At 41.7% G+C, this 27,972-nt stretch overlaps 1 protein-coding gene across 1 annotated transcript; it reads left to right on the top strand.

Annotated features, from left to right (window-relative positions):
- Positions 1-5: 5 nt before the first annotated feature.
- REXO5 (RNA exonuclease 5) lies at positions 6-27,898 on the top strand. The gene is made up of 21 exons (XM_034785008.1): positions 6-125; positions 1,934-2,040; positions 6,570-6,735; positions 9,561-9,682; positions 10,117-10,243; positions 11,701-11,788; positions 13,547-13,696; positions 13,903-13,991; positions 15,080-15,195; positions 15,843-15,981; positions 16,761-16,855; positions 18,427-18,529; positions 19,185-19,321; positions 19,716-19,824; positions 20,219-20,329; positions 20,441-20,578; positions 21,100-21,192; positions 22,458-22,677; positions 23,360-23,562; positions 24,350-24,459; positions 27,758-27,898. The coding sequence occupies exons 3-21, from the start codon at positions 6,589-6,591 to the stop codon at positions 27,825-27,827; spliced, it is 2,367 nt and encodes a 788-aa protein (XP_034640899.1). The 5' UTR covers positions 6-125; positions 1,934-2,040; positions 6,570-6,588; the 3' UTR covers positions 27,828-27,898.
- Positions 27,899-27,972: the final 74 nt, after the last annotated feature.

The raw sequence follows: 27,972 nt of genomic DNA, 5'->3' as shown, positions 1-27,972 counted from the left end.
CCGGTCTGGCTCCGAAGTCGCAGTTGCCCACCCCTGGGGAGCCGGGCCGTTCCGCTAGGGCCCAGGAAGAACGAGTCGATAGCCGAGGAAACGGTTGAGGGAGCAGCCGACACCGGCTGAACTGGGTGAGACCCTGGGGCAGCTGTGGGAGGTCTCCTTCCTCCTCGGCGGCCAGGAGGGGGCATCCTGGGGAACCTCCCCCCTCCGCCAGTGGGGTCCGGGGGGGGATCCCTCTACTTCCGTGGGCGGGCATCGTGGGGAACACTCCCCTCCAGCATGGCACCCCCTCGAGAAAGGCCATGTTTTTACCCGTTATGGTTGCCAAGGTGTAAACCTGTTCTCTTTTCCTGAGTCTGCAGCCAGATGGTACCAGTGCCTCTGCTGCTGCTCAGGGCTTTGCCACACTGTATCTAAGTAAAATTAACACAACCTCAGTCAGTTTCACAACTGCTCTTCCTAACCTTATTGGCAGCAGTGAGCCTGCCAAGAATAATCCCATTTTCATTCTGCTGCTGCTTGGGAAGCAGCTATAACTATTACAGGAGAAGGGAATTTAACAAAGCAAAATATGAGGTTGGGGTAGTGGAAACACCCCCATGTCCTCCAGCAGGCAGGAGGCTGTGACGGAATCCTCCCTTCCTACAAAAACCAGGAGACTTTGCTGTGGAAGCTTCAAAGAAAGAAGCCAGATACAGATGGTGAGAGAGAAGGCTTCATGTTTTTCTGACTCACTGGCTGATATAAAAGATGGAGCCTCTGAGTGGAGTCTAAGCAGGGCCGGCTCTAGGTTTTTTGCCACCCCAAGCAAAAAAATTTGCTGCCCCAAGCTCCGAGAGTGCAACTGCCCAAGCAAAAAAAAAAAAAAAATATATATATATATATATATATATATATGGCCGGTATGCCACCCCTGGAATTGTGCCACCCCAAGCACATGCTTGGTTTGCTGGTGCCTAGAGCCGGTCCTGAGTCTTAAGAACAAAGCTCTAGAAGAAATTCCACAAACTGAAGCAGGCTGGTATGGGTGGCCCATATCACACAGACCACGGCCTCCCCAAACAACCCAGCATGGTCCCGCCCACACTCCACCCCCAGACTGCCTCCTGCCTGTTTCCAATTCCTGCTCTTCCCCCATGGCCCGGGCTGGGGCTGGCAGGCCTGCAGCTGGGACTTGGAGCAGCTGTGGCCGGTGCTCACTTCTGCCCAGCATTCCGGTGCTGAGGCCGCCTACCTGGTGCTCCAGTGGAGGAGAGGGGGCAGAAAGGGTGGAGGATGGGCAGGGTCTCAGGCAGAAGGGGGGTGAGGAGGATTGGCCTCCCCCCAGCAGGAGGTTCATGTGCCGCCCATGGGCTGGCATTTCACCAGACTGTTGCCCTCTGACCTCACTCATCTTTTGATCTCTGGGCAGTAGGAGTCTGGTAAAGTTTCCAAGCCTGGAGATAATCCTGCACTGGGAGGAGGAGGGTGGACTAGATCAGTAGTTCTCAACCAGGGGTACATGTAGTCCTGGGGGTACGCAGAGGTCTTCCAGCGGGTACCTCAACTCGTCTAGATATTTGCCTAGTTTTACAACAGGCTTACATTAAAAGCACTAGTGAAGTCAGTATAAACTAAAATTTCATACAGTGACTTGCTTATACTGCTCTACATACTACTATACATTAAAATGTAAATATAATATTTATATTCCAGTTGATTTATAATTATCTGGTAAAAATGAGAAAGTAAGCAATTTTTTAGTAACAGTGTTCTGTGACACTTTTGTATTTTTAGGTCTGATTTTTTAAGCAAGTAGCTTTTAAGTGAGGTGAAACTTGGGGGTACTCAAGACAAATCAGACTCCTGAAAGGTGTAGTAGTCTGGAAAGGTTGAAAGCTACTGGACTAGATGGTATAGCAAAGTTATGATTTTTTATATATTCTAATTTTTGCAGTTCACCTCTTCTGTGCAATAGCTGGAGGAAAATCACTAAACAAGAGCAGCAGGGTTATGTGACTGGAGTACTGACAGGCAAAGTTTAGTACCATCACCAGTTAAAAGGTAAGGAACAAGCTCCTTCACTCTGAGATGCTGTGTGAGGTTGTGATGGGATCCTCGGGGTGCAGCCTATTACACTGTGATTAAGCAGTTTTTCTCACCCCACTGGATATTGCAGTTCTTAATAGATAGGTTTGTCCCTTAAACCTGGGCCAGTCCCCTCTGTTGGGGTCTTCAGTCTTCTGAGTGTCTTTGTTGCTTGCAGCATAGGTGGGGGCAGGAGAAAGTGGCCACATGCTGGGCCTGTGTTCTGTTTTATATCCTTGGCCTTAGTCCATGTCTGGTGGGCATTACTGAGTCCCCAGACAAGGTTGAGCAATTCCCCTGGTGTGGCCTTATGCAGGTGAGTCATTGAATTGTAGCTCCCTTGCTGGACAATGGCTGTTAATGGTGGTTTGACACCCGCCCGGATGTTAGTTACTTTCCTTGGCATTGTCTCTGGAGAGCTAGTATTTGGGCGCTTCCCAAACCCACAGCATATTTTAGTGACAACCATACAACACAATTCTTATAACTTCATATGCATTAATGATATGCATATTTCGATAGAACAGTGACTTTCAGCAGATCATAACCTTTCTCCTGATACCTCACATGGCCTGCTTTATATGCAATATCACAATTATATATAAATGAGGAATATGGGGGTTACCGGGTGCTCCCCCAAGGTATAGAATGTCACAGAGGTCAGTACAGGAGTTTAAATAGAAGTTAGGGTTTTCAGAAAGGTGGAATAAGAAACCATTTCTGTTTGAGTTCATCATCATAGCTTGTCCATCCAAAATTGCAGCCAAGACCTGGTGTTGTCACCTACCTTTAATAGTTCCTCAGGAGTACAGGATGTGTTGTCCTAGGCTCTCAACAATCACATTTGGGTTCATTCTTCAGCTTCCACTTGGTCACATTGTCACCAGTCTTTGCCACTCTAGCTCTCTCTCCATTTAGAGCACATCAGTATAGTCATTTGAGGCCAGTGCTGGGGGAGTTGTTCTGAAGAAACCGGATTCTCCAAGATCATCGGCATTTCCTGCCATTTTGTTACACTATAGCCTTCCACAGTAGTATTTTGAAGTAAGGGACTTTGAGAGGCAAAGCTCTTTCTGGACTTCAGCCTCTTGCATGGTGGAATGTGTCCATGCAGTATATGTCTCAGGGAGACAACCAGGTGCATGATCCTTTATATTGAAGGCATCCCACTTCACAGATGGTGGTGCAGTCCCTGCAAGATAGTATAGCAACAGTGTGGGAGTTGGTTTCAAAGTTCCTGTGTTAATCCTACAGGATTAATTGAGTTGAGTATCAATTTGTTGTGCATGGTTTGAGTGTAACTAGACTGGGGCACAGTACTCTGCATTTGAGTAACAGAGGGTGAAACAGATTGTTCGGAGCATGTTGTGATCAGCTCCCCATTTTATGTTGGCTAGTTTCTGGAGAATACAATTTCGGGAGTTCACTTTCTTTTTCTTGATGTGCTCTTTGAATGTCAGCGTTTGGTCTAAGGCAGTGGTTCTCAGCCCATGGGCTGCTTGCAGCCCAATCAGCACACAACTGCAGCCCATGTGACAACCTCAGGGCCATATAGGGAGTATATACATTGTGTGAATGCAGCCCACATAACACAGAGAGAGCTCCATATGTGGCCACAATGGTAAATAGGTTGAGAACCACTGGTCTAATGTGACTCCAAGATACACCCGATGTTCATAGTGCTCAAGTATTGTACCATTCGACAATATCTGGAGTTTTTGTTCGGCTTGATGGTGTTTCGGGTGAAAGGTGCACAATTGTGTCTTGCTAGGGTTGGCATTCAAGAACCATGTGCAATAGTGTTTTTCAGTGGAGGCACTTAGAATGAGTTCAGTGTCCTCAAATCTTTCCATTTGGGTAGCGATACAAAGATCATCTGCATAAGTAAATCTTTGCATGTTGGGGAATTCTAGCTGGTCATTTGTGTAGACATTTAACAGCAAGAATGATAGCACTGAATCTTGGGGCAATCCATTCCGTTGAGTACATGATCGACTTTTCTGCCATCCATCTTGACAAGAACATCAGTTCGAGAGTAAGGAGGAGATGACTATACTATCTTGTTATTTCTCAGAATTCTTGCCAATTCAGTAGAAGTGCATAACGGTTCCCAATGTCATAAGCAGGTGATAGCTCAACAAACACAGCCCCTGTAATTTTGCAGATTTTGAAGCCATTTTAGAAGTATTGAATTAGGTTTGCCACTTGGCTGCAGCATGAACGTGCTGGGTAGAAACTGGCTTAGACTTCAGTCAGTTACCCTTCCACTATTGGTGCTATTCTACCCATCATCATCAGCCCCTATAGCTTGTAGGTTGAGCAGAGTAAGGATATTAGGAGGTAACTCTTTGCAGAGCTAGGGTCTTTATGTAGTTTAAGTAGTGCAACCACTTTGGCCTGTCTCCACACCCTGTGTATATGCATTATCTCCATCCAAGAGTTAAAGTGAAGCATCCATTTCTGTGCTCTCGTCCTGAGGTGCATGTAGTAATAATAGTTCATTAGCTATACCATTGAGTCCAGCTCTCTTTCTACATTTCAGGGTTTTCATGACTATTGTCAGCTCCTCAGTGTTGAGCTGCTCATTGTGGACTTTGCTGTTTCCAAGGAGCAAGCAAAGTTCCTGTTTGACTTGTTTCATTCTGCACTTTGCTTTGTGGCCTGGTTTATCATTTAGGATGAGCTGGTGTGCCACTTAGCTGGGAGAGACTGTGGCGATGTGCTTTGCTTGTTGTCCATCAGGGTTCAGCTAGCAAATGATGGCCTGTGCTTTTTAGCTATTATGTCACAGGTTTGTTATTTCACTCCGTTCCCTCCAGCAGTTGCGTCGCTTCTCTCTAATCTCTCTCGTAAGCATTTCCCCAAGCCCAGGGGTTTCTTCATCATTCTGAATATTTCTTATATTGTTGACTTGTCTTTATATGTACCTGGGCTTTCAGAAATGTCCAGCATCCCCTAGGGGTGTGCCTTTGGGCAGTCTTCCGCATCAAGGGGACAAATTTTCCATGGTGCTCGTGTGCTGGAGTAACATTACAGATGGCTTCATCCAATTCAGAGAGAAAACCTTCCCAGTCAGCCTTTCTGAAGTTGAATCTCAGCAGATACTCTGTTCAAGTTGAAGAAGCAGGAGTCATGATGGACTGGACAAAACCTCTCCATTAGTAGCAGCAGTGCAATGAAACTGAGTTTTGAAATCAGGCTGCTGTACATTTGGTTCCTTGCTGATCCAATCCATTGTTGTGCTTAACCCAAGAAATATCAGTGTTTAAATGGGAACCAAGGCGTGCTTAAAACAGTGCTATACTTCGTTTCGGTTTTTGGGGTATCCAGGACTGTGAGTTACCTTTTTCCCCCTGCGTGAGGGGAACTTGCTTGTGCTTAGTTGAGTGTCCGCTCCCTGCATCCAGCAGCCTGTTAGCCACCCAAGCATTCGCCTCTGGGCAATGCTAGCCCTTATTTTGCTTTGCAGGTTAATAATAGGTACTCCCCAGTCCTTGAGTCCCTTTGAAGCATTCCCCTGTAGTGCCCAACCCCTTATCCACTGAACACTCACAGAAATACCAGATCTGCTGTCCCCAAAGGAACAGTGTATGCACCAGCTTGTATGATTCAGCTCAGGATTAGTACCTAACTTAATACTACAGCACTGAGATAAAGTGAATCCAAGGATAAGTTTGTTACCAAAGATTCAAGGGGTAGTTAATAAGAATATTGGAAACAAATGGGTACATATAAAACAAAACCATAACACACTTTCTAGAGGCTAAATTTAGTTAACAGTTTAACGTCCTGTCTAAAGAAATTTATCTCACCCCGAAGTCCTCAGCAGCACTTCAAGCAAAGTTGGCTGAGATTTCATATTCATGCATGTAAATACACTGCCTGTTTAATTCCTAGGTGCTGAATAAGGGGATGTCTTCTTTGCCTTTTACTTATACTCCCCAAAGTTCATTGTCTGAACTCACAGAAAGGATAACCACCCGTGGCTTATTTTTCCTGCGTGCTGCTTCCCTGTTGACTACACCTCTCTTTTTTGACTTCGTATATACATAGGTTTCCACTGTGTTAGCTTACAATGCTTAATTTACATCCTGACAGAGAGACAGGTGAATAAATGTCTCTTGTCTGACACAAACCTGTTTTGTTCACCTCTGCTGGTGTCTCAGACCTTGATACAGACATGAAGAACATATTATCAGTATATATATACATAACTCCCTACCTAGTAGCTATACATACATTGCACAATGATTTTAATGACCATTGTGACCCTAGCTTTCATTTAAAAACCCTATTGAACAGCTGTATTATAGCTGTTCACACAATATCCTTTGGTGAACCAGAATGTATGTACCAGAATCAGGACATTCCAGCTGGCATTAACAAGTTCTTGGGTCACACAGTTAAATTCACATCATATTACAAATGAAATTGTGACTGGACTTGTTTTTAAATGTAAAACCCATTACCAAGAGTTTGACTGATTTCTAGTGTTTTAAATGTAGGTACAGTCTGTTCTAAGCAATGTTTGCAAATGAAATGGCTGAGGCAACCTGCATAATTGGACACAAAAGGCCCCATGAATGTAATGAAGAAGTGGAAGAAGCCCAGAAAACTAAAAGGAAAAGGAAGGTAGATGAAGACACTTGCCAAAACCAGCACCAATGTAAGGTAATCAGTGTAATCAATAATTTGTTATATTACACATGTAGGTAGGTGGAGATCCATCATAGTTATATCTATTAGCTCATTTTCAATACATGATCACTTCCTTCTGAAGAGGTATTTTTGCTTTTATTCCTCATGAATAGTGTGGCAAAAGTCAAACTCCCTGCTATTATATATTCCATTTTATATATGACTCTGTACAGACTTTTTTTACAAGTACTAGTCCAGCATGTATAATTCCTCTCTACTTTCCTGCTCCCTGTTTCTCTCAGGATGAGCCTGCAGATGAGACCTTTGAAAGTGGAGGGGGAGGAGGGATAAGAAGATTTAAGAATTTAGGAGAAAAAAAGCACCCAGCTCTCCTCCCCTCTTAAAAAAACCTATCCTGTTTTCTTTTCAAGAGTCACATCCTTTTTCTCCTAAGATGTTGCATGTTCTTTTCCCTTCTCACCCAGCTGCTTTAGGTGGCCTGATCTGCAGGCTCAGTTTGAGAGAACCCAGGAGTAGGCCAGGTGGCTCTAGCCAAGGCCTCAACTCAGCCTGCCTCGAAAACTCATATCTCCGCATCAGTCAGTCAGTCACATCTGCACCTCTCAGCCTTTTCTCAGCACATGCACAATACATGCTGAACTCGTGGAAAGTTTGAATTCCACATTTTTCAGGGAGATTTGTAATTTTTCACATCTCTGCCAGCTGTGAAATAACACAGCTGTTCAAAAGTTATGAGTTTTTGAAGAGGGTTGAGGGTTTGTTTTGTAGAATGATGATATGATAGATGTAGGCGTCTGGCTGTTTGAAATTTTTATTTTAATGCTGCTGAGATTTTATTGTATTACTAATTTCTTGTTAGGGCACCTAGAGCCTTGTATAGGCATTTTAGTAGTAGTAGTAGTAAGAATTAACTATAATAATAATAAAGTATGTGTTGTATATTATTAGTTGTAGATATAATAATAAATTTTGTTCCTGCTGCAAAAACTTGAAACCTTGAATCTCCACTTTAACATCTTCTGCTAGAAAATACTAATGTTTTTAAGAAAGTTTCATAAAAATAAACGTGATCCACACTGAACAACTACATGCTTTTTAAAGAAAAGTTACACCTTTGAGCAGCGTTGCATCAGATTACATCAGTAAATCTATGTCTGATGGAACGTAGCACAAGGTCATATGACACAAGTCAGCCCAAAGCAATTATTGCACAATACATTAGCTACCCGAGTTAAAATTAGTGTGGTATCTACTCTGGGGAAATTATAAGCATATCAAACACGTGAGCTGAGTCTTATTTGCACCTGATTAGAGACTGAAGTGTCTAGATACCTGCTAATTGCCAGGTAGACTTTGTTAATGGAAACTGCTGCTGGACTATTTTGTAGCTCATTCGTTAGGGTTCATTAAAAGTGTCTTTACATATTTGTTCAACCTAGCATGATAGATGAGAAACTATTATTATGAGCCGTTGTGTTTAAGAATAACCTTAGTAAAAATACTTGGACCTAACAAAATTGGGACCTTGTTTTAGACTTTTCTTATCTGATGTTATGACTTCAATATGTGCACTAGCTCAATTTTATATTAGCAGATTATTAAATACAATTTAACAAAGGGCATGCTAATGTAATGAGAGAAGCCTTAACGCTACCTACATTTTACCACATGGCATTTTGTGTCATGACTATCAATCAGAATGTATCAGAATCTCATCCATAATATTTGGTAGGGGAAATATTTTCAGTGTGTGGAATAACGCTATATATGATGAAAAAAGGTCCCATCCTGCAAGGTGCTAATCTCTCCCTCAACTCCCACTGAAGCGAGTGGGAGTTGAGGGCACTCAGCACCTTGCAGGAGTCTCACAGTGCCTCCTATATTTGGATCCATATGCTCTTTCTATTTTCCTTGTCCTGTGTGCGTGTGTGGCAGAGTTCTCCATACTTTCAGTAGGCATTCAAGGCATGATTATTGCTCACCACACTCTGTTCCATAGCTACTTTTCTCCTCTGTATAGTACAGTTCCACAGACTCCCTTTCATTTTAGCAACTGCAGCCATGACACCTTTCCCCTACCTGCGTATAATGTAGAATATCTTATAAAATTGCAATGGATCATACAATCTCCATTGGAACTGGTTTTATTGCCTATGAAGGTCCCCAAAACGTTTTTTTTTTGCTCCCTTCTAGCAAAGTAAGAGACACATGCAGGCTCCATAAACTGCTAAACTGAATTTTGTGTGTTGAGTTCTTCATTTCGACTCTACTAAAGTGATCTCTGTGACTTTTCCTGCTGCTGTTTTCCTTTGATTGTGCTGTTTTTTCTGCAAGTGGACAGCAAATCCATCTGCCAGGAATAGATAGGATAGTGTAAACTGAGTAGAAAGGTTTAAACTAGTAAACCTGCATGAAAAGGACACAGATTTAGCCCTGGTTTAAATGGGCACAACTCCACTGAAGGCAATGGGAGGTGTGTACGGAGGGCAGAATACCACAGCTGAGTTAACCTAGATTGTGAGCTCTCTAGAGCAGTGAAAGTTCCTTTATTGTATATTTGTCCAGCGCTAGACAGCAGAGTCCCTGACTGGGCACCTAAGCTACTGTAACTAGTAATTAATAATAATACCATGTGATCGGAAAGGAGAATGTTGCCTAATGATTGAGGGAAACCTAGCGATAGGAAATAGTGTTTTAAATGTTCTTGGTCCTATCACACTAATAGCATTAAGATGCCCTTTTGCAATACAATCCCCTTCATTTTCTCCATTGAACCCCTACATTATTTACTTAGTTGGGCATGTAAATGGTTCTTTGCTTGCACTCACTTTTTGTAGGAGAAGAAATCCCGCTTGTCAGCTGAGTTGTTTGGTGAGGATTGTGAAATCAGCCATGAACAGGTATATGAGTTCCTAAAGTATGCAGCTTTGGGAAAACGTCACAATGCAGCTCAACCCAGGTATAGTATATGTTTATATTCTGGACACAATCACATCCCATGCCACTGTACATGTGCTAACCTACCTAAAGGCACATAAGTACTGTTTTCAAATAGCCTCTGATTATTTTTTGCAACATTGTCACCATATCGGCCATCTATTATATAGATGAGTCATAGCTAGATTTTGATTGTGTTCTCATTTTGATGAACATGTACATGAGGCAAGTTATGGGGATGAATACTACAGTAAAGCTCAGAGCTCTGTCTTCCCCATGTACATTGTTTACATGATGATGTGCTTGTATGGACCAATATGTAAGATAAAGGGCTAGATTCTGTTCTTACTGAAGTCAGTGAGAGCTTTGCCAGTGACTTGCATGGGAACAGAACTGGTCCTATGTTTGTTTAATTTTAAAGTATTGATAACTCTATTGCTTTGATTTCTAATGCAGCTGGTGCCGTATTTATCACCAAAGACACCTGGCTAAGGTTGTGGTTATTGTTCTTCAGGAAGTCAGCCAGGTCTATTTCTACAGGTTCTATTTGCAGTTCAAACATCTCAGAAGGGCATTTCAACATGTAAGTTCCCAAACTATGTTTCTATCAAGTAAGCTTTTTCAGCCAACAATGCCCCAGTGGTTTAACTGCTACAGTGAAATTATTCTCCTCCCACTGGGAAGTGGACATCTCTGAATCCCAAGAGGCAATATGAGAGAATCCCCATCCCTTCCTACCTGCTGTTAGCCCAGGACAAAGGATCAAGCTCTGATATTAGAAGCAGAGTGATTAAAGATTTGTAGTTTTTGAAGTCATAAAATGTTAAATAAATACATCAACAGTTCGACACTACATGTATAATATTTTCTGCATCTTCAAGAGGGTGAGGATATTCTAAATATATCTCAGTAGACTTAGGACTTGCTTTCAGTGGGTATAAATTGGCAGAGGTTCGCCAGCTGAGGATCTGTCCCATAGTGTTTTATGGTAACAATTCCTCCTGTTCCTTGAAGAGATTATTGCTGAGGCAGGATGTAGTAAAGTTCTTTTAATTTGCCCAGCTACATTTAATCCCCTTTATATGTCTTATTTATTTTAACAGTGTGCTTTGAATCAGTAAAATCTTAGGAAATTCTCCCTTAGCTGCAGCAAACATATGTTTCTAATTTAGAGCAGTTTCCTAACTTTCCAGGAACAGGGAACCATCAGTTCTGCTTCTGCCAATGAGATGCTGTACTGAGCCGGATTGCCTCTGGAAAGCCACGGCTATAATATGATAATTGAGTCGCTACAAAAGAGTCCTGTATTATTCAGCTAAATCATTGTGATGTTCCCTTGAAAATGTATTGTTCTTTATAAATGATGGGCGAAGCCAGAAATAAGTGAATAATGAGACAGCAGTATTTCTCGGCAGTAGAGGGGAAAGGGGTGGTCCATCTGGAACAGAGGTGGAAGCTTGTGACAGGAAGATGGGGGCGGGGGGGGGGACCAGGCAGCTGCAAAGCTAATTATGATTATATTTTTTTAATAAAGGTCACTTTAGTTTTCACTGCTGCTTGTTCCTTAACTCTTACTGCTGTAACAATTAACAGCATTTTACTTAAGAATATGGTGTGCCGATTGTGGATTTATAGAGCATCATGTCATGAGCAAAAACAACAAGGAGTCTTTGTAGCACCTTAGAGACTAACAAATTTCTCTAAGGTGCCACATGGACTAACACGGCTACCCCTCTGAAACATGTCATGAGCAGTTTCTCAAGAAGTTAGTTGCAAATCATACTCACTTAAACACAAAAAATTGCACTGAACCACTGACGACACCTCTGTCTCTAACTTAAGTTAGTCTTGTATACTTACCCTTCTTTGACCTCAGTGGAATTACACTAGTGGCAAATTTGGCATGGGGAAAGATAAAGTGTCAGAATTTCCATAGTAGTAAGAGTACTGTTCCTTACTTGTTAATTTAATTTTGAAATATTTTACTTTTGTTTGTGCAGCAAAGTCCTTTAACATGTTTTCTTTTTTGTTCGATAACAGAGATTCAGTTTACCGCCTACTTCAGCTAATTTTATAGCTAGTGTGTGTGGAGAAGGAATAAGTATGAAACATCAGAACAGCATACACGGTACCTCGCTTTGCACTGTCAGTTTCAACAATTGTTTACCCATTTCAGAGGATGTTTTGAATCTGTTTGTATCCTATGCAATCAATTTTAAACTAAATATAGTTTATGCAGGATTACAAGATACAACTAATCACTGGTTTAACTCTGAAATAAATATCCCTAGCTAATTTCTATTAGTCTGTTTTGCTTATTACCAAAAGTAAATGTGAAGGAAGTTTACAACAACAAAATTGTAAAAGGGATATTAAAGCTGCAAATTGTTCTCTTATGAAGCTGTTGTAAGTATTTACACTATCATTCTAAAATGTATTTTATAAGAGAAAGATCTCTGAAATAGATTCAGGCTTGTTAGGTATTAATTTCTTGACTTCTGCATTAGTCTCAATAATAATTCTTTGTTATGCTGAACAGTGAACTAGGTAAACTACAGTGTGGTGACAGCTGGCTTCTCATTATTTATATTCCTTGTGATCCTAACTATAATTTTAGGGATCGGTCTTACACTCTTTGCACACTCAAAACTCCACCTAAAGTCAGTGGAAATTCTCAGTGCAAAGAATACTGAATCGGGCCCTGAATGGATGAATTAGCAAGTTTTACTTTGTAATGTATTCATAGATAAAGTTTTCTAAAATCTGGACAATAAGCTACAGTCACAGATTGGAGTTTCAGATAAGTTTTTCCTGAAGTTATGCTTCTTTATGTGACTTCAAACATAACGGTAGAAAGGCTTGTTTAGTCTGGTGATCTGGGGACTGGACGGGGTGTCAGGAGGCCTAGGTTCAGTTCCTAATTTACAGGCTTCCTCTGTGACCTTGGGCAAGTCATTTAACCTACCCTGTGCCTCCATTCCCCTTTAAAAGGGGGCAAATACTGCCTTATTTCCCAGGGGGATTGTGTGGATAAAATCCATTCTGTTTGTCACGTACTATGACAATGGTTAAAAAATAACTTGGATAGTTCAATAAACACTGTAACGAACACCTTTGCTAGAACTTGTATTTTCCTAGTGTAACACGTACCCTTAGTATCACCTAGTGGAGTGTTCCCCAAACTGGGGTGCAGAGGAACTTTGGGGGAAAGGGTAGAGGTGGCAGGGCCAGGGCCAGCCCCCTCAGGGGTGGGAAGGGACCACCACGCTTCCAGCCTCAGTCCTCCCCAAAACCTGTTCATCCTCCCAGTCCTGCTCTGCCTTCACTCCTTCTCCACCCCCAGATCAGCTCCGGTCCCAGTTGCAGCTCCACTCTACCCCTTGCCTGGCTCCGCCCTCATTCCTTCTCTATCTCTAGCCCCAGCTCCGCCTTCAGCACAAGCTCCACTGCTGAGGAAGCCTTGGCTGTGCACTAATGGAGGAGCAAGGGCAACTGAAACAGTTTGAGCACCACTGACTTAGTGGAAAGATCTCTCTTTCTGCTTGCTTTGAGGAGTTAATAGCAACAACAGATAAGATGAAATTTTAAATAATTATAATACTTAGCATGTATCAAAGCAGGGCAGTATCATTATCCCTATGTTAGAGATGGTAAACTGATGCAGAGATAGATGAAGCGACTTGCCCAAGGTTACCTAGCAAGTCAGTGGCAGAGCCATGAATAGAACCCAGGTCATCTGAGTCCAGTCCATTGCTCTGTCCACAACTCTGCCACCACTCAAAGTGAAATGCGATAGTGTGCATGTTAAGTACAGTCGTTTATCCACTCTTAAGAAATACTGTATGAACTTGTTGGCAGCTTTTAAAAGTGTAATTTCTTATTATAGGTTCAGCTTCTGCCTCTAGTGGACGTATTTCTAAGAACTCAGACCTGCAAAAAGACCCGATCATTGAGAAATACGGCAAGGAAAAGCATGGTCTGACCAGCTATCTTCTAACCTTGGAAGAGATGAGAAAATACGATTATCCTTTAGAAGGTCAGGCCATATACATTTTGGTAAAAATCCCAGCCTAATATATTTAAATAAATCCCATTGGTTTTCACTGGGAGTTTTAGTTGCACAAGGAGTGCAGGCTCTTTAGCAAAGTCGTCTCAGGCTTTCATTCTCCTCATCTATACCTGATGAGTTACATGAGACAGATTTCTTCTTCTTCTTCTCAGATCTCTTATTTTTCTTTCTAGGATCCCCTGGGTGTGAGAATTATGTCCACACACAATGCGAGAGCCCGAGGACAGACAGCAGCCCCTTCTTTGGGCTGGATTGTGAAATGGTATAAAAATACTTCTTGTCTAAAGAATGATAAGAAATGAGTTGTACAATCTCCGCTGGCTCCAAAAATAAAGCCAGCCATCCTCTGCATGTTCTAGAGCATTTCTACCAAAAAAAGACAGTTGTAAAGACACCATCTGCACCAGCAATTCTTCTGTCAGTAGCACGAGGCAGCCTCCCCAGTGAGAGAGTTCTCAAAAAAAAATGCAGCATAGCATGCATTAATGCTCCCACCATAACACTCAGCTCCACAGTGGTTCCCCACATACCATGCAGGAGGCAGGACAGGCAGATCCACTGCTATGCAGACTGTCCCTCTCTCTGCAGAATGGACATGAGGAGGATCATGGGGGCTGTTGCAGCCTTTGCACACTAGAGATGGGGAAGTGGGAGGATTTCTTCTCCTTATGCATTTCCCCAACGCCAACACAGTTGTTCAGGCTTTGTGCTGCGCTAAGGATTGCCCCTTCATGCACTTTGGTCCTTGAAGAAGAGCTTTGTTTTGGCATCACCTGCGCCCTTTTTAAATAGGTGGGCCCATCTCTTGCTTTAGCACTTCTTGACAGAGCAGTTGCAAAATTCAATCAGTTGTGGCACTCTGGATGTAAAGTATGAAGTTATTCTGTGATCAATTCTTCCTCTTAAAGATTAACTGCGTGTTACAATTTCATGTGCACCTGCTACATTTGTAATGGGCGTCAAAGATTAATCAGAACCGTCTGCACTATTCAAAACTAGTACACCGCTACCTCGATATAACGCCACCCGATATAAGATGAATTTGGATATAACATGGTAAAGCAGTGCTCTGGGGAGGCGGGGCTGCGCACTCCGGTGGATCAAAGCAAGTTCAATATAACACGGTTTCACCTATAACGCAGTAAGATATTTTTGGCTCCCAAGGACAGCATTATATCGAGGTAGAGGTGTAATAGATGGTAAATCTTCCAGGTTAGTAACTTTTTTAGTGGTGATAGCAATTATTGCAATCAAAGCAGATTTTAATCTGCTGGTATTCTTGAGACAACTGATTGGCAATAAGCCCAGTGCTGATTTCTGATCTGACTTTTTTCTTTTTATTTCTGCTAGTGCCTCACTGAGAAGGGGAATGAAGTAACTCGAGTCTCAGTGGTGGATGCAGAGGGTCAGTGCATCATGGATGAGCTTATAAAACCTGAAACCCAGATACTGAACTACCTCACCAGGTATCCGGTATATAAACTTCCTCCGTGCCTCTCCTGTAAAAGTGAGAGCCAGTCAGACTGAGTCTGGTCCCTGTGGCCTTTCAAGAATGTCTGATGCACTTAGCTTTCTGCACTGTTCCAAGAAAAGCCTGGATTACAGGTTAATGATTCAGCACAGGTTACTCTTTTACTATCCAGTACACGTTACTCTTTTACTGCTAGTTATAGAAGACATGGTAGAGCAGGAGATAGCAATCCAGGCCTGTGCTCTATAAAATGAGTATATTATTTCACTAACTTTCAGAGGTACCAAGAGCTGAGCTGTGTAGAACTTTCATAATGAAACCAGGCAAAATTCAAGCTACATTTCATCCCCAAAATTTTAAGATTAGGCCTAATTTCACGCTTTTGCACATCTGGAAAATTCCTTCTCCTACTTTCAGCAGCTTTCCTTCACCCAACAGGCCCCAAAACATTTCCTTACCAGTTTAATAAATCCCCCTGTGCTATGTCCTCATCACACTAGAATAATTTATACAGGAAGCCACAGTTATAAATCTGATATGGTCACATTATAATCTATGTATTTTATGTGTCTTACTTGAAATAATCTCTAGTAAATGAAGTTGCTAATATGTTGGTTTATATTTGCCATTTTTGTTTTGAAGATACTCAGGAATCACAAGAAAGATTCTTCTTCCAGTGAAAACAAAACTGCCAGAGATTCAGGACAAACTAAAGAAATTGCTTCCCCATGATGCGGTATTAGTGGGTCACTCTTTAAATGTTGACCTCCACGCTTTACAAGTGAGCATGCTCTTAGAGGATTTCCCCCAGCCCTGTTGGACCTGTTTTGTCTGGTGCTTTTCATACTTGAACCAAAATAATTCGGGTTTAGAGCTGTAATCACTTATTTACCAGGCTTTTGTTAAGATGGCCTACGGGTGTAAAAATGTATAAGTTTAAAACATGAGGACTTCTAAAAAACACAGAAGTCAAGAAGTAAGAAAGCTGTAAAAGTCTTCACCAGCAGCCTTAGCTCTATATCCTCGTTTCTCTTCAGTCATTGCTAGATACACCTAATTGTATTGCGGTAAAGACAAATCTTTCGTATGGTAAATTTAAATGACCATAATATATCATCCTACAACTGAAGAGCATAATCTGTGCCCATTTTGCCAGTTTCTATTAAGTAGAGGGGGATTTCAGACCCTGTCCTGTGGTAATGTGTAGGGTATTTTGTTGAGCACCTATGGCCTATATGTACATGATGAACATGCAAAAAGTTGACCTCTTTTTATGTCTGGAATCTGGGACAACAGTCAGAGGGTCTGTGGGAAACAATTGGGGAACCCAGCCCATAGGAGGACTTATCTCTGCATTTGCAACCTCTTCTCCTTGTATTTCACCACATGGAATTCTATCAATTCTTCCTTATCCCCCAGGGAACATAAGAGGCTATCATAAGGTTAAGAATGGGCTTATAATGGAAAGCCCGTCACAGTGTTAACTGTGGAGTTACTACCACAATTCCATAATACTGATGTTCTTTACTCATATTATTGGTGACATTCTCTCTTCTCCAGATGATACACCCCAGTGTTATTGACACCTCATTGCTTTTTGCCAGACACAAAGGTCGACGGTTCAAGCTAAAATTCTTAGCAAAAGCTGTTTTAGGGTACGTTTTTTTACTGTGTTTACATAAAGTTACAGACTTTATGCCAACGGATTACCAGTACTACTATGTAATATTTTACCAATCACAATTATTACACCAGGTGCATAAGTCTTTATCTAAAACTTAATATGTTTAGAAAAATCAGATTATATAATGTACATGAAATAACACATGTAATGTGAATTATACTAGTACACTTCTACCCTGATATAATGCGACCCAATATAACATGAATTCGGATATAACGCGGTAAAGCAGTGCTCCGGGGGGGGCGGGTGTAGGGTTGCACACTACGGCGGATCAAAGCAAGTTCAATATAACATGGTTTCACCTATAACATGGTAAGATTTTTTGGCTCCAGAGGACAGCGTTATATCGGGGTAGAGGTGTAGTAGGCGATGTATGTATTCACAGCAAAGGTATGTCTACACTGCACACTCCTTATGGCAGTGTGTTGAGTACAGACATTACAAGCCCCCCAAGCACAGGTATAGATAGCAGTGTAGATGGTGAGGCACTGCTTAGGCGAGTCGAGCATATCGTACCCTATATGGCTCTCTACACACCCAAGCAGCACCTGCTGCTATTTTAGCAGTGTAGTGACCCATTGCCTCCCTGCTGCTGGAGCCTCTCTGGTGTGGAGAAAGACTCTGGCAGAGGGGAGGCAGTGGGGACAGACTCCACATACCCTCCATTTTGCTGCCAGTGAGCGTACAGTGTAGACTTATCTTAAGAGTCCTGCCCTGAACATTAAACAGTTGAAGTGGACATGGCAAAGAAAGGATTACTATCTCCATGTTACAGGTAGGGAATGGAGGTAGAGAGGTTAAGTGACTTGCCTAAATCATACAGTGACTATGTAGGAGAGCTAGAATTGAACCGAGATCTCCTAACTCCCAGTCCAGTGCCTCAACTACAAGACCATGCTTCCTCTAATTCTGTTAATTGTGAGCTGCTGAATCTTACATCTAAGAGGCCAGGATACTCTTTTTCAACACTTTGGCTTGAATGTGTCTAATTCACACACATGACTAGGAGACTCATTTCAAATTAGCAAGAAAGTGAATACAGCAAGCAAGGGTAATGTTTCAGAAATTGTGCTTTGACAAGTTTATTTTGAGTTTTTAATGATATTCCATAGCGTGCCAGCAAACATTCTATAGTATGTTTTGTAGACATAATGTATTCTTTAGTAGTAATGGTGTGGTGAGATGAGAGGAGAGACTGCTGTACTACATGCAAATTATGAGATGGGGAAACTAGCAGAGTGTAGCTGGTTGAAGATAAAGATAGCTAAGGTCTGTCAAAGCACAATATAGTCCAAGACAGCTATGAAATCTTTAACAGTTGTAAGCAATATTGAACATTGCAAAAATTCTTTATATATTTCAGTGGCTTTTGGAACATTTCAGAAGAATACGGTTTCAAAGATAATTGAAATACAACAGTCTTTGAGCACAGGGATAAATATACCACCTGAAAAGAACAAGCTACGGGGCTTCTGAAAGTACTATATCATCTAGGGTGTGAAAACTGCTAACCTTTCTGTATGTTTTACTTTGACATTTTAGGAAGGAAATTCAATGTGAAAATAAAGTTGGTCACGATCCAACAGAAGATGCTGAAGCTGCACTTGAATTGCTTCAATACTTTATTGACCAGGGACCCAGAAAGGTATGTAACTTTGTAGGATATTAAAAAATAACTTTAAAAGCTCAATAGATATCATTTGTAGCCCTCCTAAAGAAAAAGTTGATTGTTTCATGGTTTCTTTTTATTAGGATAATTGTGCACTTGGACCCTGATCCAGGAAGATAATTATGCTTTAAACATGCAAGCATCCTATTGACTTTAGTGGGACCATTGATGTGCTTAGAATCAGGCACATGTTAACGTGCTTTGCTGAATCAGGACTGCTATCATCATCTCTGGGAGCAGCATTCCCCACTTGTGGAGTGTACAGGGACACTCTATCAGTCTTGGTAGAAATTGGCTGATCTTCAGGAATGCTCCAAAATATATCCTGGGTTTTTTTTTAAATCCCTCTAATCTCTCCGTTATGCTCATGTTATTGGTCTTTTCCCTGTTTTCAATATTACCCATTTTGGTTCCAGTTCTTTTTCCATGTCTTTTGCTAATTTAAGGCACTTGTACACTTTCACAGTTGCAGGGGATTGGCTGTTATGCACAACTCTATCTCCCAAATCCTTGGCTTCCGATTCTAAATCAGAGATGACTTTATGGAGACACATTGCTGGATTGATGCCCGTGAATGCTGTGTGCTTGAAAAGTACCTTGAAAAGGAATTAGTGTGTTTTTGTCTTTCTAGGTAGTAGAACTAAATTTGGAGACAGTGCTGTCAGCCCCAAATCTGATGGAGTTGTCACAGCAAAAATCTGCATTACAACTGCAACAGAATGGAGTCCAGAAGCAGTCAAGTGAACCTCCAGGCATACTCAAACCACGGTAGTAGGACTTCCACTGCATACACAGCCAGTTCATTGGCGTCAGTTCTTTGTGAAATCATATTAATACATTGTTTTACCTCAAAATGATATTTCTCTCTTCCTCTCAAAATACATTACTTGCTATTGAGTTACACTAATCTAACCATTTTTAAAAATTAAAAGGCTTAGATTACTTCATAACAGTGAATTTTATGTGATTCTCATTTTTTTAATATATTCAGGACACAAGATGATTATTTTCAGGCAGTGGGAAGTTTAAGTTAGTTTTAAAAATTCTCTTTCAAGGAGAACTAGCATTTTTTTTTAACAAATACTTTCTCAAAGGTTTCTAATTCAGTCTAAACTAAGAGTTAGTTTTAAAGATGAGGTGATATTTACCATGACTCTGTTAGTTTTTTAGACCATTTGAATGCTACTGGCCAAAAAACTCTCCTTTTGAGCAGAAAGGAACTAGCCTCTTCTGGCTTGTGTCAGAACAGTCTGAGCACTTTGAATAAACAGGTAAGTGAACTTAGAACAGATTGTTCTAAATATGTATCTAAGAAATAGAAGTTCTACACATTCTTGAGTGTGGTTTTTTTGTTTGTTTGCATTTTAAAAAGTTGAGTAACCTAAAATGGTAAATGTCAGCAACCGTCTTAATGCTTCCTTGGATGAATCAGTTTTGTCATCTTCGAAAATACATTTTGATCCTGTATTGTCCTGAAATATGCCCATTTTATGGGCAAGTAAATAGGAACTACAAATAGGTGAAGTGACTTGCCCAAGGTCACCTACAGAACGAGAGGCAAAGTTGGGAATTAGAAGCTAAAAGTTCTCATTTGCAGTCCCCTGCTTTAATCACTTGACTGCATACCCTGACCATCATTACTGTGTGAATATTTTCCTCCTGTAGATACTTAAAAGAGCTATACAAGAAGTTCCTCTGTCCTCATTCAGTGTCATTCAGTTCGCTTTGCGGTCAGAGCATGTTGCACCAGACCTTGTTGCTGAAGTTTGTGAAAAGGTAACAAAGCTATATCTTAGAATATTCTTTAAAGCTGAGCTTGGAGAGGGACCCAGCACTTTTCAGATTCTTTGTTTTGTAAAATCCCTGCATTAACTTGTATTCCTATAGATCAGAATCCAGCTAGCTGACATGCTGACTGTCTATGTGGGTCCATTTGATAAAGACTTTTGCCTGAAGTCTTTAAGGAGAGAATTTAAGAAGTGTGGTCCTATCCAATCACTTACTGTGCTCACTGAAACACACCAGGTGAATAACAGAGAGAATCCTTTTAACTATGTTAACTTGCTGACATACAAAGTCACTGTTTAGTTTTACTAAGAGATGTGACTCAGTGGAGGGGTGGAGATGGTACAACTTAAACACTGATTGGTCTGCTTGTTTGGCAGTGTGGTCAGCACCACCAAGAACTCATTGTGGAAAAGCTATTGTAAACAGCCAGTATGGTTTAACTCCACCTTTGTTGTGCTACTAGCTCAAACAGTGGTCTTTCAAAGAAACTGTAGCATAAGAGTCCAGGATACTGGGGCGATGGAAATCTTCTCTCCTTAGTGGAGGGAAGAGCATTAAGGCCCTTAATGGCAAAACAATGGGTTGTGAGTTAAGTTAAAGCAATGAAAAATCCTATTTAATGCTGTGTCTTTAATTTATTACATATAGAATATAAAAGGCTTCTTAGGATATCTTCCAACAACCTGTTAAACACTTATTTGTGAAAGGAGAGGGATACTGTAATTGAAGACTCAGCTTAATATTCTTCCTTTTAAAAGCCCTACATCTGTATCCAGTATGAAGTATTAGAAGCTGCTCAACTTGCTATGGAAAGTCTGAATGGAGCTGATGTTGCAGGGTCCTATATTAAGGTATATAAGCATGTGCTAAAAGTCTGAATTATATTCAACGTAGGACTACATTAAAATATGGACATGAAATATTTTTATAGCCTCTTTCATCAGAGGATCTCAAAGAACATTACCAGCATTAATGAACTAGGCCTCACAACACCTGTAAAGTTTACAGAAGTAATTAAAACCATTTTACAGATGGAGAGATTTGGTTATAGAAAGGTTGTGACCTCCCCCAGATCGTACAGCAAGTCAATGTAAGAACCAGGAATCCTGGCTCCCAGTCTTGTGTTCTGAATGTAAACCCTCCTTAGGGTTCAAGTTGCTAGATGTCTTCAATGACTGTATTAGTTAAGGTTGCCATGGCACCCTGGTCTCAATCTTGCTATGTCTTGATCTGGTCATCTATCAAAATGGTATATAGTCAGTAATTCTTTGTACTAGATTCTTACCATAAGTGATGCATTTAAGATTATCTGCCCATCATGGGGTCCACTCACTGTTAAGGATGACGCCTCCTGGCTGCTCTGGGGGATTAGCTCCTTCCAGATGCTATGTGCTGCTTTGGTGGTCGCTCAACCTGTCTCTACAACATAAGCTGCTCCTTCTTCATAATGTGGACCTCTGGCAAGGTCACTATGCATGTTTCCCCCTTCTGGGGTATCAAAATCTTCAGCACAAACTGTCCCAGGCAGTATGTTCTCCACTGCCTGGTCTGTGCCACTTCCCCAGTGACTGGTAGGGGGACCTAGGCCCGCTCTCTACTCTGGATTCCAGTCCCAGGGCCCTCTCATCAGCAGCCAAGATCTGCCCTAACCCATAGCCTTTCCTACCTTTCTATGGCTCTCTCCCCTTCTCCAGCCCAAACTCCCTGCTCCCAGGGAGTAACTGTGCACTACCCTGTATAGTGCCAAACATCCCCCCTCTTCTCCCAGGGGTTGACTGTATTCTACTTCTCTGCAGCTCTTGGGCTTTGTACAGGCCTTTCTGTTCCCATCCAGCTGAGCCTCATCTAATTAATCCCTGCTACCTGGCTGCTCCTCCAGGTGCAGCCTGGGGAGTTAATTGGCTCAGCTAGCCACCTTAACCCCTCCAGGTGGATGTACATAACCCAAGGAATGTTTAGAGAGGTGCAGACGCACTCATTTTCTTTAGACAAACTTGTTTGTCAGACTTCTGGGGCAAAATGTAATTTGTAAATAGAAGGTAGAATTCCTGAGACCCATAGTCCCTAAAACAGTTCAGACTGGCATGTTACATGTATTTCCATTTGATACGCCCAGGTTCAGAGACCCGTCACTGTGATGATGCTAGACTGTGACATGCTGATAAAAGAGCTAGAAATGGATATTGAAAACGAAGGTGTGATTTATGTGGCGGGGCTGAAGAAAACCCTAACTGAGACAGACTTGCAAGAGAAATTCAGTCATTTGAAAGACCTGCAAGCTCTTTTCTGGCCTAGGGATCTCAAAAGTGGGAAGCACAGAAATTACTGTTTCCTGAGTAAGTAAATGTCACACACAACACCCAATAGGCCTAATTTTGCAGATACTCCGCACGTGGGTCTCCCATTGAAGTTAGTGGAGACTATACTCCCTGTAGCTCAGAGTAAGGTGACACTGTGCGTTGCCATTGGATCATTTCTAGCCAGCTGCCTAATCCCTGTCACCCATGTAGCTACATTTTGCTTTAAATTTACAGGAGTTTTTAAAAAATTAATACTACTTTAGATATTAATAGCTCCTGCATCTAAGGGAGTTCCGAAGTGCTTCACAAACTATATACTCACTCCAGCACTGAAATTCCTTGGGGGGGGCGGGGGGGGAAGATGGCTGCCATGCAGCTTGCAATCTGACAAGTGCCATGGCTTGTTTGTCAGGAACTCAGTTTATGGTCTTATTTAAAAAGACATCCAGCCAGTAAGCTGTGTAGAATTCAGCTGCCCTACCCAGGGATGGCTGAAACGCTGAACAAACTCCACTGGAATTTGGATCTGTGGCTCTACAGAGGCCAATGCTTAGATTGAAGCAGAAGACGATGCTCCCCTTGTGAGACTGTGCTACAACAGTGACTCTAGGCCTAGTCTCGCATAGGCCACAGCTTTGCCCTCTGGGTGCTGAGAATGCTGAGAACTACGACTACTGACCTAGGGTACTTGTGTTTTTGTTTTGTTTTTTCTTTTAAGAGTTTCAAACCTCAGAAAGTGCCTTAGAGGCTCTTCAAGATATAAACAGGCAAGGAGCTGAAGGCAGCCGACTGCAAAGTAGGAAAGCTCTCACTCCTAGCCACCTCCACCGATGGATTTGTCATATGGACCGTAATGATGGGAAGCCTAGTCAGCTGGCACATCACATCCTACATGTGAAAAAGGAACAACTATCTGCCTCTGTGAGTTAAATACCTTTGTCATAGTAAATCATAAGGCAAGGCAGCGTGGAATGAATACAGCTCTGGGAGCTGGGAAACCAGACTTTCCAATCATAGGTCAGACACTGACCTTCTAGGGCTTTGGATAAAATTTTTAACTTCAGATTCCTGTCTATAGAATGGGTTTACCTTATTCTGGGGGCAGAGGGGTGATTAAGAATGAATTAATGTTTGTAAAGCAGCTTGAAGATGGAATGTGTTAGACAATTTCAAAAGACCAGTGCAACTGGTTTCAGTAAAATACAATGCTACACAGAAATCCGAGACCTACATTTTTCAAAAGCAAAAAGACCTGGTGTTAAAATAAAATATATGGGGAGAAACATGAAAAAGAGGGGGTCACATGCAATGGGGATGGCTGTTAATAAAGCGTATAGATTGATGGGGATCTCCATGGTTGAGTACCTCAAAGGAAAGAACACATAATCTTTACTGGATAAAATTACAAATTAGTTTGCAACAGTCCTGTGATTCCCTGCAGCTCCCCAGTCACCATGCTTCAACTCCAGCCTGGAGAGACCACCTAGGAATGACAAGATAAGGTACTAACCATCTATCCATGGCCATTCAGACCCCGATCACAGAGTCTGCCAACAAAAGATTGCTAGTTTTCATGTTGTACATTCACATCCAGTAGGAACTGTAGTGAGTCCAACTGCTTTTAAGGCAGCAGTCAAACTTGGATTGCTGATGAAACCTAGGACAATAGGATCTAATACTAGTACCATTTTGTTCCTGTTCTACCCAGGAGCAAGACCTAAGGAAAAAGCTGAAGAAGTTAGACCACAATATCAAAAAGCTTTATAGAAGTCTGGAGAATAATACACTTTGTGTCATTCTGTTGCCAGGTGTGAACAGGTAATATTTACAAATAGTTTTCGAAGTGGCCAGAGAACAATGTATTGCCAAGCAAGTTAGTATTTCCTGCATTACAATGAAATTTAACACTGGACATGGGGGGTGAAAGGGATTCTTCATAGAATCATAGCTTGTAAGGCCAGAAGGGACTTTGAGGATGATCTAGTTTGACTTCTTGCATAACATGCATGCTAAATAAAATTTTATCCAGTAAATACTGCATCAGGCCTATAACTTCTAGTTGAGCCAGAGCATTGAAATCAATTGTGATATGATGGAGGCTCAGATTAGGCCTCCATACCTCAATTTGCTAAACTGCCAAGGAAATTCTTCTCATTTTCAGTTGTCACTCTTCACTTGCCTTCCTGTCTTTGATAAAGGTTCTTCCCACACCCCCTCCTATTTTAAATTAATGTAGTTTCGTGTCCTCCGATCTTGCTAGTAATGAGTTTCAAGCACTCACATAAAGGGGCAAGTTGGCACCTCTGGAAACTGTAGTCCTGCATTTATACATATAACAGCTACAGCCCAGGCAGCAGGTGTGCGCACTTCCTTATACAGTCCTTACTTATATGCTTCATCTTTGACTTAGGACCACATCTAGTGAGAAGAGGAGGGTGATAAATTGTTCTCCTTAACCACTCTGGATAGGACAAGAAGCAGCAAGGAAGATTTAGGTCAGAGTAGACATTAGGAAAAACGTACTAGTTAAGCACTGGAACAAATTACCTAGGGAGGCTGTGGAATTTCCATCACTGGAGACAAACTCCTGTCAGGGATGGTTTAGATAAAATGTAGTCCTGCCTCAGAGAAGGGGAGTGGACTAGATGACATAATAAGGTCCCTTCCAGTACATTTCTATGATTTTATAACCAGTGTATTCTTTCTAAGCCATTGAATATCCATCGAGTGGTAACAGGACTTACTGGACTTGAAAGGCTCCATGTATTCTCAAAGCCAGTTTTTTGGATGCTGTTAGATGATGGATTTTTCAGCATTCTAAACAGGCTATGTAATTTCAAACTACTTAGAATGGTAACTTGATATTATGAATTAGAAAAATTCAAATGCATTCAAACTTCACTTTTGTTAGCCAGAGACCTTGTCCTTGGCTATGTACTTATTTCAGTTAAATCTTCCTCTACTCCAGAGTTAATTCAGCATCCCCCTATTCCATTCAGATAGAGATTGGACCATTTTGTTCAATTATATTCTTGGCTTTCGTTCATCTTCAATAGAAAAGGCATGATAATTTCATGGAGATGTAGAGAACATTTAATATTTACCTTTCTTGTATAAGAAAAAAGGGCATACGGAGAAATTAAATGGGTCAGAGGCTTCTCTGAATTAGCTCTTGCCTGTCTGACCATGCATGCTCTTTACCATCTGTGAAAGGGGTTTTGAAAGTAAAGAGATCAGTGTGCTGTCAATGAAGATGGTGCAAACACCTCCTTCCATACCAAACAAAGCTATCCCTGAAGGTTATTCTCTGCCATAGCGAGACTGGGACAAATACATACTTGGGTTTAACTTGGACTTCAGATGAATGACTTTAGATCAGGGCTGCACATAGTTGCAGCCTAAGGTACTTTTATGGCCCCATCACCACAGTATCTGAGTGTCTGACAATCTTTATCTTCACATCACCACGGGGAGGATTATCTCCATTTTACAGATAGAGAGACCAAGTGACTTGCCTGAGGTCCCACAGGAACTCTGGGGGGAGCAAGGAGTTGAACCCCCCCGTCTCCCAAATTCTAAGATCGTGCTCTAACCCCTTATGCAGCCCATGGATTGCAGTTCTGCTGGTGTTTGCTGGCTCCACTGACACTTAATACAGGGTAAAAGAACATATTACAACAGTATCAAAAAGTTACTCTTGCTTCTGTTGACTCTGGTTACTTGAGTCAGGATGGATCACATGGGTCCTGTTGACATTGCTGCTCTATCTCATGTCGTCTGTTGATTCTAATCAGGTTCTTAACAAGAAGCACAGATGCAATTTACTTCAGTCCATCCAAATTTGGTATGGCCCTTTGCTCAAGTCAGGACTAGGTGGGCATTAAGCTAAGTAGCTTACCCTGTCATATAAATTTACTAATAATATATTGGTTGTTCATTCAGCTACCCGGTAACAGTAAGGAGGCTGGCTAGCACCCATGATACCTTCTTTTAGTTTAGAAGCTCGGTTTATTGCGTGCAGATATCCTGCATCACCTTGCTGTAACATCAGGAGTTATTTTTCAATTGCTTATCAGCCACTTTGTGTACTAAATAGACTGGTTTGGCTGTTCAGAGCTCCAGCAAGGGATTTACAGTGCAGTCTTTCTTTCAACCTGCTACAGCAGTTGGTATATGCAGTCTAGCGCAAGTGTATTTTTTGCTAAGCTCCACCTGGAAGACTGCCTTACCTAATCAGCCCTGGGGGAAGCCTGAACTCTGGGATAAGCTGCTGTAGGCTTTTTTGAATTCTCTTCTCTGTCCTTTGAACATAAGCCCTGGGTGTAGAATCATGGTTGAAGAGGGTTTTATGGGTATACGCATTTTGCTGCAGATAAGCCTGAGATTGTAGAGAGCAGCTGTGAATTAATTGCTGTATTTTCCCCTACATGTGATTTGCCAATGAAGACCTCATCTTTTTTCCCTAATTACTCATCAGAGCTCAAGTGGAAGAGTGTAGAAAAGGGCTCTTTGTGCATGCCCCCCCTGAGAAACCCACTATAGAATCCAGACACGAGTTTGGATTCACTCTCCCTGTCACATTTCCCCTCGTAACCCTGCACATAACAGTAGTCTCACCACTTCCAAACTGTTAGTTCCTGCTGGGTCCCATGCACAGCGAAGGGGGAGGCAACCAGTGGGCCTGAACAAGGGTGCCTGCTGCAAGGATCAGACCCATTGGCAGAACAGGCTGTGGGAGGAAGCTGCACCAGCAGGGACCACATGGCAGCCTTAGACCATGACACTCAGTGTATCCCCTGGCTCAGGAGAATGGAGTCACTGTCCAGTCTTGGGAGAAGTTTCCTCTCACACCAAGAAACAAGGAGTATTGATGCTCCTGTGGCTTTCCCACCTAAGGGAGAAGCTAGTCCCAGATACATTTTATTGTTATAATGAATACACTCTAGCTTTTCTTGGGTAAATCTGCCTACCTCCCTACAAGACCATAGCCTAGTTCTTCAGCCTCTTGAAGCTGGATGGTGTCACCATGATGAATGTTGATTAGCTGCTAACTTACTGCACCTGACCATTTGCTCTGAAGAATGGAAGTAACAGATTTCTCTTCTTTATATTGCAGTGTTTATGGATCATTCTCTGGCCTTGGTCTGATGGGAATAAAGGAAGAAAGCAGGAGAAGTGCCTGTTAGACTGCCAGGTTTTAGAAAAGTCTTAAGATTTTTTTTTTTAATTAATTCTATACCCCAAGAACAAGAGGCTCTGCCAATGTACTTTTTTAACATTTAAAAATAAAAACAATTCAAAACTGTTAGAAGAAGGGGTTGCTGCACTATT

The sequence above is a fragment of the Trachemys scripta genome, chromosome 10 (assembly GCF_013100865.1).
Source record: "Trachemys scripta elegans isolate TJP31775 chromosome 10, CAS_Tse_1.0, whole genome shotgun sequence".
NCBI classification, from domain to species: domain Eukaryota; kingdom Metazoa; phylum Chordata; order Testudines; family Emydidae; genus Trachemys; species Trachemys scripta.
The sequence above is the reverse complement of the archived record's forward strand: the minus strand, read 5'-3'. Positions and strand labels throughout refer to the sequence as shown.

Bases quoted from the DNA above. Each gene is read 5' to 3' on its own strand.
- REXO5 (XM_034785008.1), top strand. From the start codon at position 6,589: ATGTTTGCAAATGAAATGGCTGAGGCAACCTGCATAATTGGACACAAA. The intron at 19,322-19,715 runs GTAGTAGGACTT...TGACTCTGTTAG, and splicing joins CCAGGCATACTCAAACCACG to TTTTTTAGACCATTTGAATG. The intron at 20,330-20,440 runs GTAACAAAGCTA...GTATTCCTATAG, and splicing joins TTGCTGAAGTTTGTGAAAAG to ATCAGAATCCAGCTAGCTGA.